The sequence below is a fragment of the Hemitrygon akajei genome, chromosome 9 (assembly GCF_048418815.1).
Source record: "Hemitrygon akajei chromosome 9, sHemAka1.3, whole genome shotgun sequence".
NCBI classification, from domain to species: domain Eukaryota; kingdom Metazoa; phylum Chordata; class Chondrichthyes; order Myliobatiformes; family Dasyatidae; genus Hemitrygon; species Hemitrygon akajei.
The window spans coordinates 35417117-35431417 of NC_133132.1; the positions used below are offsets into that span (position 1 = coordinate 35417117).

Here is a 14301-nt window from a genome sequence, read left to right on the forward strand (position 1 = left end):
GGAATTGAACTCCAAACTCCGATGTCCCGAGCTGTAATAGCGTTGTACTAAGCGCTACTGAGGTCCCATGTGACACACAAGGAGAATGGATTCCCTCAGGCCCTGAGATCAGAGTTGGAACTGGTTTCAATATCGGTGGCAACACGCATAGTCACCCCTCCCCCTCTTCCGGTTTCACCTAACACCCACCACCCTGTACTACTACCTCCCCTCCCCCTACCTTCTTGCTCTAACTTCTCATCTTTTTTTCCCAGTCCTGACAAAGGGTCTCGGTCTAAAACATTGACTGTTGACTCTTTTCCATCGATGCTGCCTGGCCTGAGTTGCTCCAGGGTCTTGTATGTGTTGCTTGGATTTCCAGCATCTGTCTTCAATATCACCGGCATACGTTGTGAAATTTGTTGTTTTGTGGCAGCAGTACAGTACATAGTAATAAATAAACTATAAGTTACAATAAGAAATATATGCAATTAAATTAAGAGTGTAAAAAAAGAGCAAAAAATAGTGAGATAGTGTACATGGGTTCATTGTCCATTCAGAAATCTGATGGCAGAGGGGAAGAAGCTGCCCCTGAAACATTGAATATGTTTCTTCAGGCTCCTGTACCTCTTCCTCGATGGTAGCAATGAGAAGAAGCCATGTCCTGGGTGATGGGGGTCATTAATGATGGATATGCCACTTCCTTGAGGCATCACCTCACCTCTCCATGGTGGTGGGGCTGCTGCCCACGATTGAACTGGTGACAACTTTCAGCAGTTTTTCCTGATGCTGTGCAGTGGCCCCTCCGTACCAGACGGTGATGTAACCGGTCAGAATGCTCTCCACGGTACACCGGTAGAAATCTGCTAGAGCCTTTGGGGGCCGACCAAGTCTCCTCGAACCCCTCTGGAAATGTAGCTGCTGTTACGTCGTCTTGGTAATTGCGTCGGCACGTTGGGCTCGGGAGAGATCGTCAGGGATGCTGACACTCAGGATCTTCAAGCTGCTCATCCTTTCCACTTCTGATCCCTCGATCAGACAGACAGACAGACATACTTTATTGATCCCGGGGAAATAGGGTTTCGTTACAGCCGCGCCAACCAAGAACAGTGTAGAAATATAGCAATATAAAACCATAAATCATTAAATAATAATAAGTAAATTATTCCAAGTGGAAATAAGTCCAGGACCAGCCTATTGGCTCAGGGTGTCTGACACTCCGAGGGAGGAGTTGTAAAGTTTGATGGCCACAGGCAGGAATGACTTCCTATGACGCTCAGTGTTACATCTCGGTGAAATGAGTCTCTGGCTGAATGTACTCCTGTGCCTAACCAGTACATTATGGAGTGGATGGGAGACATTGTCCAAGATGGCATGCAACTTGGACAGCATCCTCTTTTCAGACACCACCGTCAGAGAGCCCAGTTCCACCCCCACAACATCACTGGCCTTACGAATGAGTTTGTTGATTCTGTGGGTGTCTGCTACCCTCAGCCTGCTGCCCCAGCACACAACAGCAAACATGATAGCACGGGCCACCACAGCCTCGTAGAGCATCCTCAGCATCGTCTGGCGGGCCTGGTGTGTGTTCCCTCGACTTCCCCTTCCTGAAATCCACAGTCAGTTCCTTGGTCCTACTGACACTGAGTGCAAGGTTGTTGCTTTGTGACCTTCTATAATACCAGCTAGACAGCCTGGCGCATTGATTCATGCAAAATCCGCAACTTGTTCCTGTTGCCAATTAATACATCGATACTCGTCAGATGCAACTTGAATGCATTTTAAATTAGAGGCAGTGTTTAGTAATCTGTGGTACAATACAGCTCATTAGAATGAGGTATATTCCATTAGATTCCTAATAGGCACCGTGATAGCATATGGTTAGCGCGACTCTGTTACATTTTGGGGCGAGGGAGTTCAGAGTACAATCCCGCCGTTCACTGTAATGAGTTGTACATCCTCCCCATGACCGCGTGGGTTTCCTCCGGGCGCTCTGGTTTCCTCCCACAGTCCAAAGATGTACCAATTAGTAGGTTAATTGGGGGGTTGCTGATGTAGTGCAGCTTGATGGGCTGGAAGGGCTTATTCCGCATTGAATGCCAATAAATAAATAAATAATAAAGATTGCTTGTTTATGATTTTGATTAATGTTTATAATTTATTGCTTCAGGTACATTTTCCTCATGGCCCTCCAAGACCGAAATGAGAAGCTTTTCTACAAGGTACTGACGTCAGATATTGAGAGATTCATGCCGATAGTTTACACACCCACTGTAGGCCTGGCTTGCCAACAATACGGACTGGTATTTCGCAGACCAAGGTAAGTGACTGACTTTCAAAACAGATCTGTGTTGTAATGAATCCATACTACCTGAAGTCTATGGTTTGCTGTCGTTCACATCGTATATGTTCTGGTTGCATAGATTAGTAACGATTTAAACTTGCTCCAGTGGGCACAAGAGGTTGTTTAATTAGAGATACAGTGCAGAACAGGCCCTTCCAGCCAGCCAAGTTGTGCTGCCTAGTAACCCGCTGATTTATCCTTAGACTAATCACAGGACAATTTACAATGATCAATTAATCCACTAACCAGAAGGTCTTTGGACTGTGGGAGGAAACTGGAGTACCCGGAGGAAACCCACGGGCACACAGGAACGGCAGACAAGCTTTCTTGCAGGGAATGCCGGATTGAACTCTGACCTCCTGTGTCCCAAACTATAATGGCATCATGCTTACCCCAACGTTACCATGGTGCCCCCATTCTGAACCTGCAGATTCTGCAGATGCTGGAAATCTGGAGCAGCACACACAAAACCCTAGAGGAGCTCGGCAAGTCAGGCAGCGTCTACGGAGAGGAACCTTCTTGTTCTGGCCTCTTCCCCCTTCCTTTCCAGTCCTGATGAACAGCCTCGGCCTGAAACATCGACTGTTTATTCCCCACCCTGGATACTGCCTGACTTGCTGAATTCTTCCAATGTTTTATGTGCTCTAATATGCAGATGCATTTTGGAATGAAGTGTGACTACTTCTCATTGAACTGTGAAATATTCAGATGGGGGTTTCACATTAAAATGAATCAAGTCGGAGCCAGAATCAGGTTTAGTATCACTGGTTTATGTCATGAAATTTGTTGTTTTGCAGCAGCAATACAGTGCAATACTTAAAATCACTACAGTACTGTACAGAAGTCTAAGGAACCTAAGCTATATTTATGTGCCTAAAACTTCTGCACAGTACTGTGTCTTGTGAAACTTGTTGCTTTGCAGCAATTGTATACTGCAATACGTAAAAGAATTATGGTAGGGTACGGTAAGAAAAATATACGAATGAGTAAGAGGTGGGAAAAAAAACACAAAAAAGTGAGGTGGTGTTCATGGATTCATGGACAATTTAGAAATATTGAGAAGCTGCGTCTGAAATGTTGAGTGCGTGTCTTCAGGGTCCTGTACCTCCTACCTGATGATAGTAATGAGAAGAGGTCATGTCCTGGGTTATGAGGGTCCTTAATGAAGGAAGCTGCCTTGTTGAGGCCTGGCTTCCTGAAGACGTCTTCAGTGGTGGCGAAGGTTGTGCCTTTGAGACTGATTGAATTGAATTGACTTTATTATGTACACCCTTCTTATACATGAGGAGTAAAAATCTTTGTTATGCCTCCATCTAAATGTGCAATGTGCAATTTATAGTCATTTATAATAAATAGTATGTACAGCAAGATAGTCAGTATAACTTAGAAATACAGTTGTGTCGGCATGAATTAAGCAGTCTGATGGCCTGGTGGGAGAAGCTGTCCCGGAGCCTGTTGGTCCTGGCTTTTATGCTGCGGTACCGCTTCCCGGATGGTAGCAGCTGGAACAGTTTGTCGCTGGGGTGACTCGGGTCCTCAATGATCCTTCAGGCCCTTTTAACACACCTGTCTCTGTAAATGTCCTGAATAGTGGGAAGTTCACATCTACAGATGCGCTGGGCTGTCTGCTCCACTCTCTGCAGAGTCCTGCGATTGAGGGAAGTACAGTTCCCATACCAGGCAGTGATGCCACCAGTCAGGATGCTCTCAAATGTGCTCCTGTAGAAAGTCTTTAGAATTTGGGGCCCATACTAAACTTCTTCAACCATCTGAGGTGAAGGAGACACTGTTGTGCCTTTTTCATCACACAGCCACCTTGTACAGACCACCTGAGATCCTCAGTAATGTTTATGCTGAGGAACTTAAAGCTGTTCACTCTCTCAACCCCAGATCCATTGATATCAATAGGAGTTAGCCTGTCTCTATTCCTCCTATAGTCCCCAACCAGCTCCTTCATTTTTGCGACATTGAGGGAGAGGTTGTTTTCTTGACACCACTGTGTCCGGAACCTCTCTGTAGGCTGCCTCATTATTATTTGAGATTAGGCCAATCAGTGTAGTGTTGTCAGCAAATTTAATTAGATTGGAGCTGCTGGTGGCGACACAGTCATGGGTATACAGAGAGTAATGGAGAGGGCTTAGGACACAGCCCAGAGGGGCACCTGTGTTGAAAGTCAGAAGGGGCAGTGGTGAGGGAGCCCACTCTTACCACCTGCCAGCGACCTGACAGGAAGTCCAGGATCCACCTGTACAAGGCAGGGTGAAGGCCGAGGTCTCTGAGCTTCTTGTCGAGCCTGGAGGGAATTACGGTGTTGAACGCTGAACTGTAGTCCAAGAACAACATTCTCACATAAGCACAGAGTATACAACTCCGCCTTTTTATGGTGAAAAGCTTCACCTTTTATCTGCTTTTACGAACTGCCAGCTTCCCTTTGTTTATTGCTGTGGATATGTTTTAAAAAAGTCACTGTTCTCTTCCATGAGTCCCCCTAGCTTGCAATATCAGTTTCCTGGTAAATACAGATGAGAAGTATTCATTTCAGACCTGCCTAATCTCCTGTGGCTCTACACATAATGAGCAAATATGCTTTGAAAAAATGACCTTTTCTTGTTTTCTGCATTTAAGAGTAATTTGTAATGTTTATTTTCAGACAATGCCCCTGTGTTCTGTACAGTAGCAGTTTCAGTGGGAGTTATTTCATCGGGCAGTCCTTCATTTTCCTACCAACCGATGGCCAAATTGGACTCCATGCGAAGAATTTGCTCTAAAATTGTAAATTGCACAGGGATTTATTGCAGATGTTGTTCCTCCTTAATTGTGACCTAAATCGGCCGTTGATCACCATTATAAGGAGCTGCCATTTTTGATCGCTGCCAAATAGATGTCCTGAAGTAGTTGCGAACGTAATCAGAATCGGGTTCAAAGATCGCAGTGGGCAGGATACGGAGGTGGGGGTAAGGGAAGCGGTACAAGCTGGGAGGTGATAGACGAGGCCAGGAGAGGTGAGTGGGGTGGGGGAGAAGGAATGAAGCGAGAAGCTGGGAGGTGGTAAAGGGCTGAAGGAGAAGGTATCTGACGGGCAAGTAGAATGGACCATGGGAGAAATGGAAGGAGGAGGGGAGCCAGGGCAGGAGAGAAGAGAAGGGGTGAGAGGGGAACCAGAATGGGAATGACAAAAAAGAGGAGGGAGGGAGCAAAAGTCAGGATCTCCTAGTGACCACCCATTTCAATTTGACTTCTGTCCATGGCCTCCTCTACTGCCACAATGAGACCACGCTCAGATTCTTCTGTCCTTTTCCATTCTCCTCCATAGATGCTGCCTGACTTGCAGTGTGAAGCTATGAACTAATCTGAGTAAGAGTTTGAAACCCCACCAATACCTGCACCAGGAGACCAAGGAAGATTGTACAACTCATTTATTTAAATGACTGGTGAATCAGTGCTTCCCCTCTCCATTTAAAGTTCAAAGTAAATTTATTATCAAAGCACATGCATGTCTCTATATACTACCCTGAGGCTCATTCAATGTACTTATTTGCTGAGGTTTATTATCACTGACATATGTTTGAAAATTATAAAAATATTAAATAAGTGCAGTCGGCCCTCCAGTCGGATTCAACCAACTGCGGATCGGGAAAACCCGGAAGTTCTCTCTCCAGCACTCGTTGTTTGAGCATGTACAGACTATTTTTTCTTGTCATTATTCCCTAAACAATACAGTATAACAACTATTTACATAGCATTTACATTGTACTAGGTATTATAAGTAATCTAGAGATGATTTAAAAGTACAGGCAGTCCCCGGGTTATGAATGAGTTCCATTCCTGAGTCCGTCTTTAAGTCGGATTTGAAGTCGGAACAGGTAAATCCGGTATTATTTAGCGTCAGTTAGTCAAGCGTTTTTCTTAGTATATAGTACATATTTTACCTTGTTATGCATATAAAACACTTAAGAAACATACGTATTTCAATAATTTAACCACTTTGTTGCTTCGTAATAATTGTAGCTTTCATCGGGACAGGGCCTTTCACATGCTCCATTAAAATTGTTCCCATCATTGACCGATTGTAGCCTAATGCTTTTCCAATGACTGATGGCGTTTCACCTCTTTCCAATCACTTTATTACTTCCACCTTAATTTTCAATCACGATCGTGATTATTTTTGTGAACAGAAACACTGCGGATTCAGAGCTGCACTGCCAGGTCCTAATGTCCACTGCACTGAGACACGTTAAATAAAGTCCGGGGTTCCGCTGGGTCCTAAAGACCACCACCCTGATACATGTTAAGTAAGGGACCTGAGCATCCACAAATTTTGGTATCCATGGGGGGGACCCAGAACCAATTCCCCCGTGGATAAGGAGGGCCGACTGTAATGCAAAAAAGAGAGCAAAAATAGTGATGTAGTGTTCATGGGTTCATTGTCCGTTCAAAAATCTGATGGTGGAGGGGAAGAAGCTGTTCCTGAATCATTCAGTGTCTATCTTTAGGCTCCTGTACCTCTTCTCTGATGAGTAATGAGAAGAAGGCATGTCCTGGTTGGTGGTTGCCAACACCACATAGACAGCCTCGGAGGTCAGAATCAAACCTTGTTTGCAGAAACTGTTAGCAGCAACATAACATCTGCAGATTATAGCACTGGAGGTGCAAGAGGTTCTGCAGATGCTGGAAATCCAGAACAACGCACACAAAATTCTGGAGAAACTCAGCAGTTCAGGCAGCATCTATGGAGGGGAATAAACAGTAGATGTTTCAGGCCTTGACCTTTCATCGGGACTGGAAAGGAGCCGGAATAAGAAGGTGGTGAGGGGGGTTGGAAGGACTACAATCTGGCAGATGATAGGTAAGACCAGGTGACGGGAAGGTAGAGGCTGGAAATCTTGAGCAAGGCTTACAGAATGAGGTTGAGAGGAAAAATAAATCAGCCATTTCTGAATGGCAGAGCAGATACAATTCTGCTGCCATGTCTTATGGTCATAAGGTCTAATGGTTTAAAATGCTGGAGGAGCTCAGCAGGATAGGCAGGAGGAGAATAAACTGTCAACGTTTTCACCTGACGCTCTTCATCAGGACTGGAAAGAAAGTGTGGAAAAACCAGAATGAGCTCCCTCAGCATTTTATTGTGTGTTGGTTGTAATATTGCCTTTACCAGTTTATCTTACTGGAAATTGCAGAACAATAAATGGGAGATCTTTTTAGAGAATTCTATTGCAGTTAAAACAAATCAGCAAATTTATAATTGCACTGTAGAAATTGGACCATAGGAAACATAAGACGTAGGAGCAGAATTGGGCCATTCAGCCCATCAAGTCTGCTCTGTCATTCCATCATGGCTGATTTATTATCCCTCCCAATCCCATTCTAATGCCTCCTCCCCATAACCTTTGATGCACTGACTAATTAAGAACCTATCAACCTCCGCTTTAAATATACCCAGTGATTTGGATTCCGCAATAGTCCATGGCAATGAATTTCAATGATTTCGGTGAAACAAATTTCTCCTCCCCTCTCTTGTAAAGGGACATCCCTCTATACTGAGGCTGTGCCTTCTAGTCCTGGACTGTGTAAGGGTAACCTGCAGCCTTGTGTTACATTGTGCAAGGCAATGGCAAGGTGGTGCAGCAGTCAGAGCATCGTTTCACAGCGCCAGTGATCACTGATTGGATTCTGATTTCTGCTGATGTTTGTAAGGAATTTGTATGTTCTCCCCGTGACCGCGTGGTGCTCCATTTTCCTCCCATGTTCCAAAGATGCACGGTTATAGTAAGTAAGTTGTGGGCATGCCACGTTGGCATCAATTGCACAGTGACAGGTTTGGGCTGCCTGGCACAGTCCTCATTCATTACACAAATTGTGCGTTCACCATAAGTTTTGATGTTTCAATGTACATCTGACAAATAAATCTCATCCGTCTTTCTATCTAAGTAGCCATTGAGTATTTGTTTACGCTTTCTATTGCTGCAGCCCATCCACTTCAAGGTTCAATGTGTTGTGCATTAAGAGATGCTCTTCTGCACACCGGTGTCGTAACACATGGTTACTTGACTTACCACCACCTTCCTGCCACCTTGAACCAGTCTGGCCATTCTCCTTTGACCTCTCTCATTAACAAGCCATTTTCCCCAAAGAACTGCTGCTTACTGGTTGCTTTTTTTTGTTTTCTACACCATTCTCTGTAAACTGTAGAGACAGTTGTGCCTGAAAATCCTAGGGGATCGGCAGCCTCTGAGATACTCAAGCAACCCCGTCTGGCACCAACAATCGTTCCACAGTCAAAGTCGCTTAGATCACATTTCTTCCCCTTTCTGATGTTTGGCCTGGACAGCAAGTGAACCTCTCGACCGTGTCTGATTGTTTCAGTGCATTGTGTCGCTGTCGTGTGTTCGACTGATTAGATATTTGTATTAACGACCAAATGTACAGGTGTACCTAACAAAGTGGCCACTGAGTCTGTATGAATCTTCAGGAGCACATTCCAACCGCATTGCAATGCTTTCAGGCGTACTCTTTGCAGTTTAAAAAAAAAGGACTCGGAACGTTTAATCTTTATTCCTCTGATTGCACAGAAAATGTTCCACTTGAGGTTTGAAGCACGTACTGTTGCATTAACATGTACGTAATTTTGTTGAAACATCAAAGTGCCATAAACATGTGGTTTTCTTGTCTAACTGCAATTTAAATTGTGTATACTTTTAAAGATTTGGGGACATAAGTGCACATTCACGTTTGATTACTTCATAAAGTCATAGAGATATAGAGCACTACTGCACAGAAACAGGCCCTTTGGCCCATCTAGTCCATGCCAAACTATGAAACTGCCTAATTCCAACGACTTGCAACTGGACCACAGTCTTCACACCCTTTCCATCCGTGTACCTATCCAAATTTCCCTTAAACCCACATCTACCACTTCCGCACTTGCACCTCCCTCTGAATGAAGTTCTCCCTCACGTTCCCCTTAAACATTTCACCTTTCAGTTTCATTTAGTCTTTCTTCCAACTAACAAAATCTATTTAATATCCATCTATTTTTCATAGCAAAAAATCGTTAATTTCTGACCCCTGGAGATCTGCAGAAACTACCAGTAAAGGGTAGTGCTGGACAGTCATGCTTTCAGAAAAATATTCTACACTGTTCCATAAAGTGTAGCTAAGTACAGGAGTGTCTGTACATAGGGTGACTGACAGGAAATGATAAATTAGAGGCGATTGGGGGTGTGGTGGGGTGGGTTAGTGGGTGGAGTTGCTGATCAGCCCTGCTGCTTGGGGAAAGTCACAAACACGAGAAAATCTGCGGATGCTGGAAATCCGAGCGACGCACACAAAATGCTGGAGGAACTCAGCAGGCCAGGCAGCATCTATGGGGAGAAAAAAGTACAGTCGACGTTTCGGGCCGAGACCCTTCGTCAGGACTGAAGGGGGAAAAAAACTGAGAATGGGACAAGCAGTCCATGGGCAGGCTGGGTGGGAACTTTCCAGATGAACAAAAGGTTTTGCATTGTTTGGAAAATTAGAGATTACAGGTATAATAGTTATCTGGACCATCATTTCCCACCAGTGCTTTTATGCCTTGTGCCCTGCTTTGTACAACTGAAGTTAATTTGAAACTTTTTTTAAGCAGATATGGTAATTGTTATATTTGGCCTCATCCCGGCTGTAGGGGACGCCACGGACTGACACGTCAGAATGGGAATGGGAGTAGAATTTAACTGTGGCCACCGGGAGATCCCGCTTTTTCTGGCAGAGGGAGCGTAGGTCAGTCCATATCCTCCTCTGCCGCCATGATGAGGCCACACTCAGGTTGGAGGAGCAACGCCTTGTATTCCATCTGGGCAGCCTCCAACCTGATGGCATGAACATCGATTTCTCGAACTTCCAGTCATTGTCCCCCCCTTCACCATTCCCCATTCCCCATTCCTATTTCTCTCTCTCACCTTATCTCCTCACCTGCCCATTACCACCCTCTGGTGCTCCTCCCCCTTCCCTTTCTTCCATAGTCTTCTGTCCTCTCCTATCAAATTCCCCCTTCTCCAGTCCTTTATCTCTTTCTCCAATCAACTTTCCAGCTCCTTACTTCACTCCTCCCCCCCCCCCCCCCCCCCACCCTATCACCTACCACCTGGTACTACTTCCTCCCCTCCCCCCACTTTTTTGTCCTGACTTTTCATCGTCTTTTCCGGTCCTGCTGAAGGGTCTCGGCCCGAAATGTCAACTGTTCACTCTTTTCCACAGATGCTGCCTAGCCTGCTGAGTTCCTCCACTAATGTGTGTGTTGCTGTGGATTTCCAGCATCTGCAGATTTTGTCCTGTTTGTGTTTCTGTCCTACGTCTTATGGTCATGGGCTCCCGAAGAAAGAACTCTGCTCTGGTGTTCTCTGTAAATTCAGGCATTTTCCGTGTGCCTTCCAAAAGTCCCACATAAGTAGCAGAGTTTGCTCGACCGAGAGGCTGCAGATGCTAGAATCTTGTCTGCTGGAGGAACTCAGCGGGTCGAGCCACATCGGTGGGATGTGAGAAGGAATTGCTGATGATTCAGGTCGATGGTCTGCATCAGGGTTCCACTGGCAGATTGGTGGCTGACCTGTGGCTGCTTCTGCAACTTACAATTACACTCGTGCATGAGTATCAACTAGAACAATTATCCAAGTTAAGGAAACGCCAACCTGGACAGATTGTATGCCTCATACCCACAAATATCTGAGCCAACCTGTTTTTAATTGTTCACATAAATTCCCGAAAACATAGCGACTTCCCAGAATAAGTGCCACATGCAAACACATTTGCTGGCAACTCTTCTTTCTCCATCATCATGGGCCCCTGTCACCCAGGACATCCTTTGTTCTTATTTCTCTCCTACCATCAAGGAGGAGCTCCAGGAGTGTGTGTAAAAGACACACACTCAATGTTTCAGGAACAGCTTCTCCCTCTCTATCATCTGATTTCTGAATGGACGATGAACCCATGCAGAAAGCCTCACTGTTTTTTCTTCCTTTTTTGCTCTACTTATTTAATTCATTAAAAAAATATATTTCTTATTGTAACTTGTAGTTTTCTTTTTGTTTTACTTATTGCAATGTACTGCTGCCGCAAGACAACTAATTTGACGATATATGTCAGTGATATTAAACCCGATTCTAATTTGATGCAGGCTATACCGATTTGGAAATCTAAAACCATTCCTTTGTCATTGGCCAGGTTAATTTGGTCAGTGTGCCAGCACTGTGACAGTGTCTTCACCCAAGTGACTACAACAATTCTCAAACATGGCTCACCTCCTCTTTTTGAAGGAAAATTGGGATTAGACAATAATCACAGGTTTTGCCATTGATGAATCCCATGAACAAAAAGGAACTTTAAGATCTGTTTTATTTTGCCCTGGGCGATTTTTCTAAGTGTTCTCTTTTAAAAAAAAAACCTGTCACCATGAATTTTGGATGGACGTCCCAGCTGTAGGGGCAGGCACCACTTGCTGCCTATCCTCTTGCCGAGTTTTGGCTCTTACAAGCACTGTCTTGAATTTGAGGGACGTACGGGTAGATCATTGTCTCTGACATTTTAATGGTTTGTTTTGACAAATGGTTAAATGCATTGCAGATGCTTTGCATTTGTCTTCAATGTACCAGGAGATAATACATTTCATGGCAAATAATGGAAGTTATAATTCTTACCTTTAAACAACAGTTTAAAGAGATGTATAAACCATTCTCGTGTTCCATATCAGCCACACTAAATAATCTGTACAAAGTGGAGAAAATTAAACTGCAAGACAATAAATTATTGGCAATTTACCCTGACCTATTTAGCGTCCCAAAGACTGACATTTCCACTGAACTGCTCAAGATGATTTGTAGCAATATCATCGGTGGTCTTTGGTTGTTTGCCAGTCTTTGTGCAGTTTTTCATTGATTCTCTTCTATTGCTTTGATCTACTGTGAATGCCTGCAAGAAAATAAATCTAAGTGTAGTCTAGGGTGACGTATACGTACTTCGATAATAGATTTACTTTGAACTTTGGTTTTGCTTTGTCCAACAACCACGTTTGACTTTTGATACGCAGTGCTTTTAAAGGCATGACCAGACTGAAGTCTGCTTTGGCATCTCGGAGTAATGGTGGTGTCCGACTGGGTGGAAGAGATTAAATAAAGTAATGATAAAAGGTGTATGGCAAAGAAGCAGAATTATTCTTTGTTGGAAGGACATGAGGAGAGGATCGCAAGTTTGTTGATGACGAGATAAATAGGCAACTGTTATTGGCATGCACCATATGACATTCTAATTGGACCATGTTATAGTTGAGCAAAGGAGGGAATAACCCTTGTGGAGTGAAGATGCAGAAACACTTCTACATTCCACAGACAAGGCATGCTATTGATTGGTCTGCAAGCCTTTGTCCCAGAACTTTTAGCCTTTCCACAGCTTTTTATATAATGTGCCACCACCATCAAGGAAATTCATTGGCTGCATGTTTCTCTCCGAGATGCCCAGCTTCCTGACCTGGCAATATCCCCCTATTCCTTCATTTGAATTAGAGATGCAGCATGGTAACAGGCCCTGCTGCCCAATTACACCTGTGTGCCCAACTAACTGGTACGTCTTCGGAATGCTGGAGAAAACCGGAGCACCCGGAGGAAGCACACGGCCGCGGGGAGAACGTACGAATGCCTTTCAGGCAGCGGCGGGAATTGAAGCTGGGTGGTTGGCGCTGTGATAGTGATATGCTAACCAATATGCTACTATTTCACCCCTTGATCTCGGATGTAAATTCTGAAAGCCCCTTCAAACAGCCCACTGGCATTACTTCTACTGGGGACGGCTGCGCTCTTAGAGCTGACGTCTCGCAACGCCAGCAGCCTGGTTCAATCCTGACTCTTGGTGCTGATGATGTGGAGTTTGCACGTCCCCTCTGTGGCTGCATGAGTTTCCTTCGGGTGCTCCAGTCTCCTCGCCCATCCCAAAGGTTTTGTGGATTAATTGGCAATTATAAATTGCACACAGTGTGTCCGTGAGAACTAGAATCTGCAGAAATTAGCTTTTTCTTTTTTGTTTTTAGTGATACAGCTTGGTCATAAGTTGATAGTGTTGTTAAATAAGCATATACTTCATCAATCAGGAGACTGAGTTCAAGAGCCGGGTGGTAATGTTGCAGGTCTGTAAAACCCTGGTTAGACCACACTTGGAGTATTGTGTTCAGTTCTGGTCACCTCATTATGAGACGGATGTGGAAGCTTTAGAGAGGGTACGGAGGAGATTTACTGGGACGCTGCCTGGATTGGAGAGCGTGTCTTATGAGGATAGGCTGAGCGAGCTTGGGCATTTCTCTTCGGAGTGAAGGAGAATGGAGGTGACTTGGTAAAGGGATACAAGATGATAAGAGACAGAGATTGAGTGAACAGCCAGAGTCTAGTTCACAGGGCAGAAATGGCTATCCCAAGGGATCATAATTTTAAGGAGATTAGAGGTAAGTATGAGGGAGGAATCACAGATTGTTCTTTTTACAGAAGAGTGGTGAGTCTATGGACTGGCCTGCTCGGGGTTGTGGTAGACACAGCTGCATTTGGGACATTTAAGAGACTCTTAGATAGGCCCGTGGATGATAGAAAATTGGAGGACTATGTAGGAAGGAAGGAATAGGCTGATTTTCGAGCTGGTTGAAAGATTGACACAACATTGTGGACCTGTGCTGTACTGTTTCTGTATCTCGTATCGGGCCCTTCTGGCCCAGTACCGCCCAATTATACCCACGTGACCAATTAACCTACTAATCCGTATGGTTGCGGAATGTGAGAGGAAACCGGAGGACGCTCATGTAGTAAAGGGGAGAATGTAGAAGCTGGTTGCAGACAGTGGCAGAATTGAACCCAGGTCATAAGCATCGTTACAGTGCTACGCTAACCGCTACTCTACTTGACAATGTGGCAATTTGTACTCATTTACACTTTATTCTCTCCACGTTGTCAATAAAATCTGATGATTGA

The 14301-nt window shown here is 44.6% G+C and overlaps 1 protein-coding gene across 1 annotated transcript in view; it reads left to right on the plus strand.

The window, feature by feature from the left end:
• Positions 1–14301, plus strand: part of me1 (malic enzyme 1, NADP(+)-dependent, cytosolic) — a 404589-nt gene that overhangs the window by 127139 nt on the left and 263149 nt on the right. The window contains exon 3 of the mRNA XM_073055771.1: positions 2150–2299. Coding sequence (XP_072911872.1) covers positions 2150–2299 — 150 coding nt within the window. The remainder of the gene's footprint in view (positions 1–2149; positions 2300–14301) is intronic.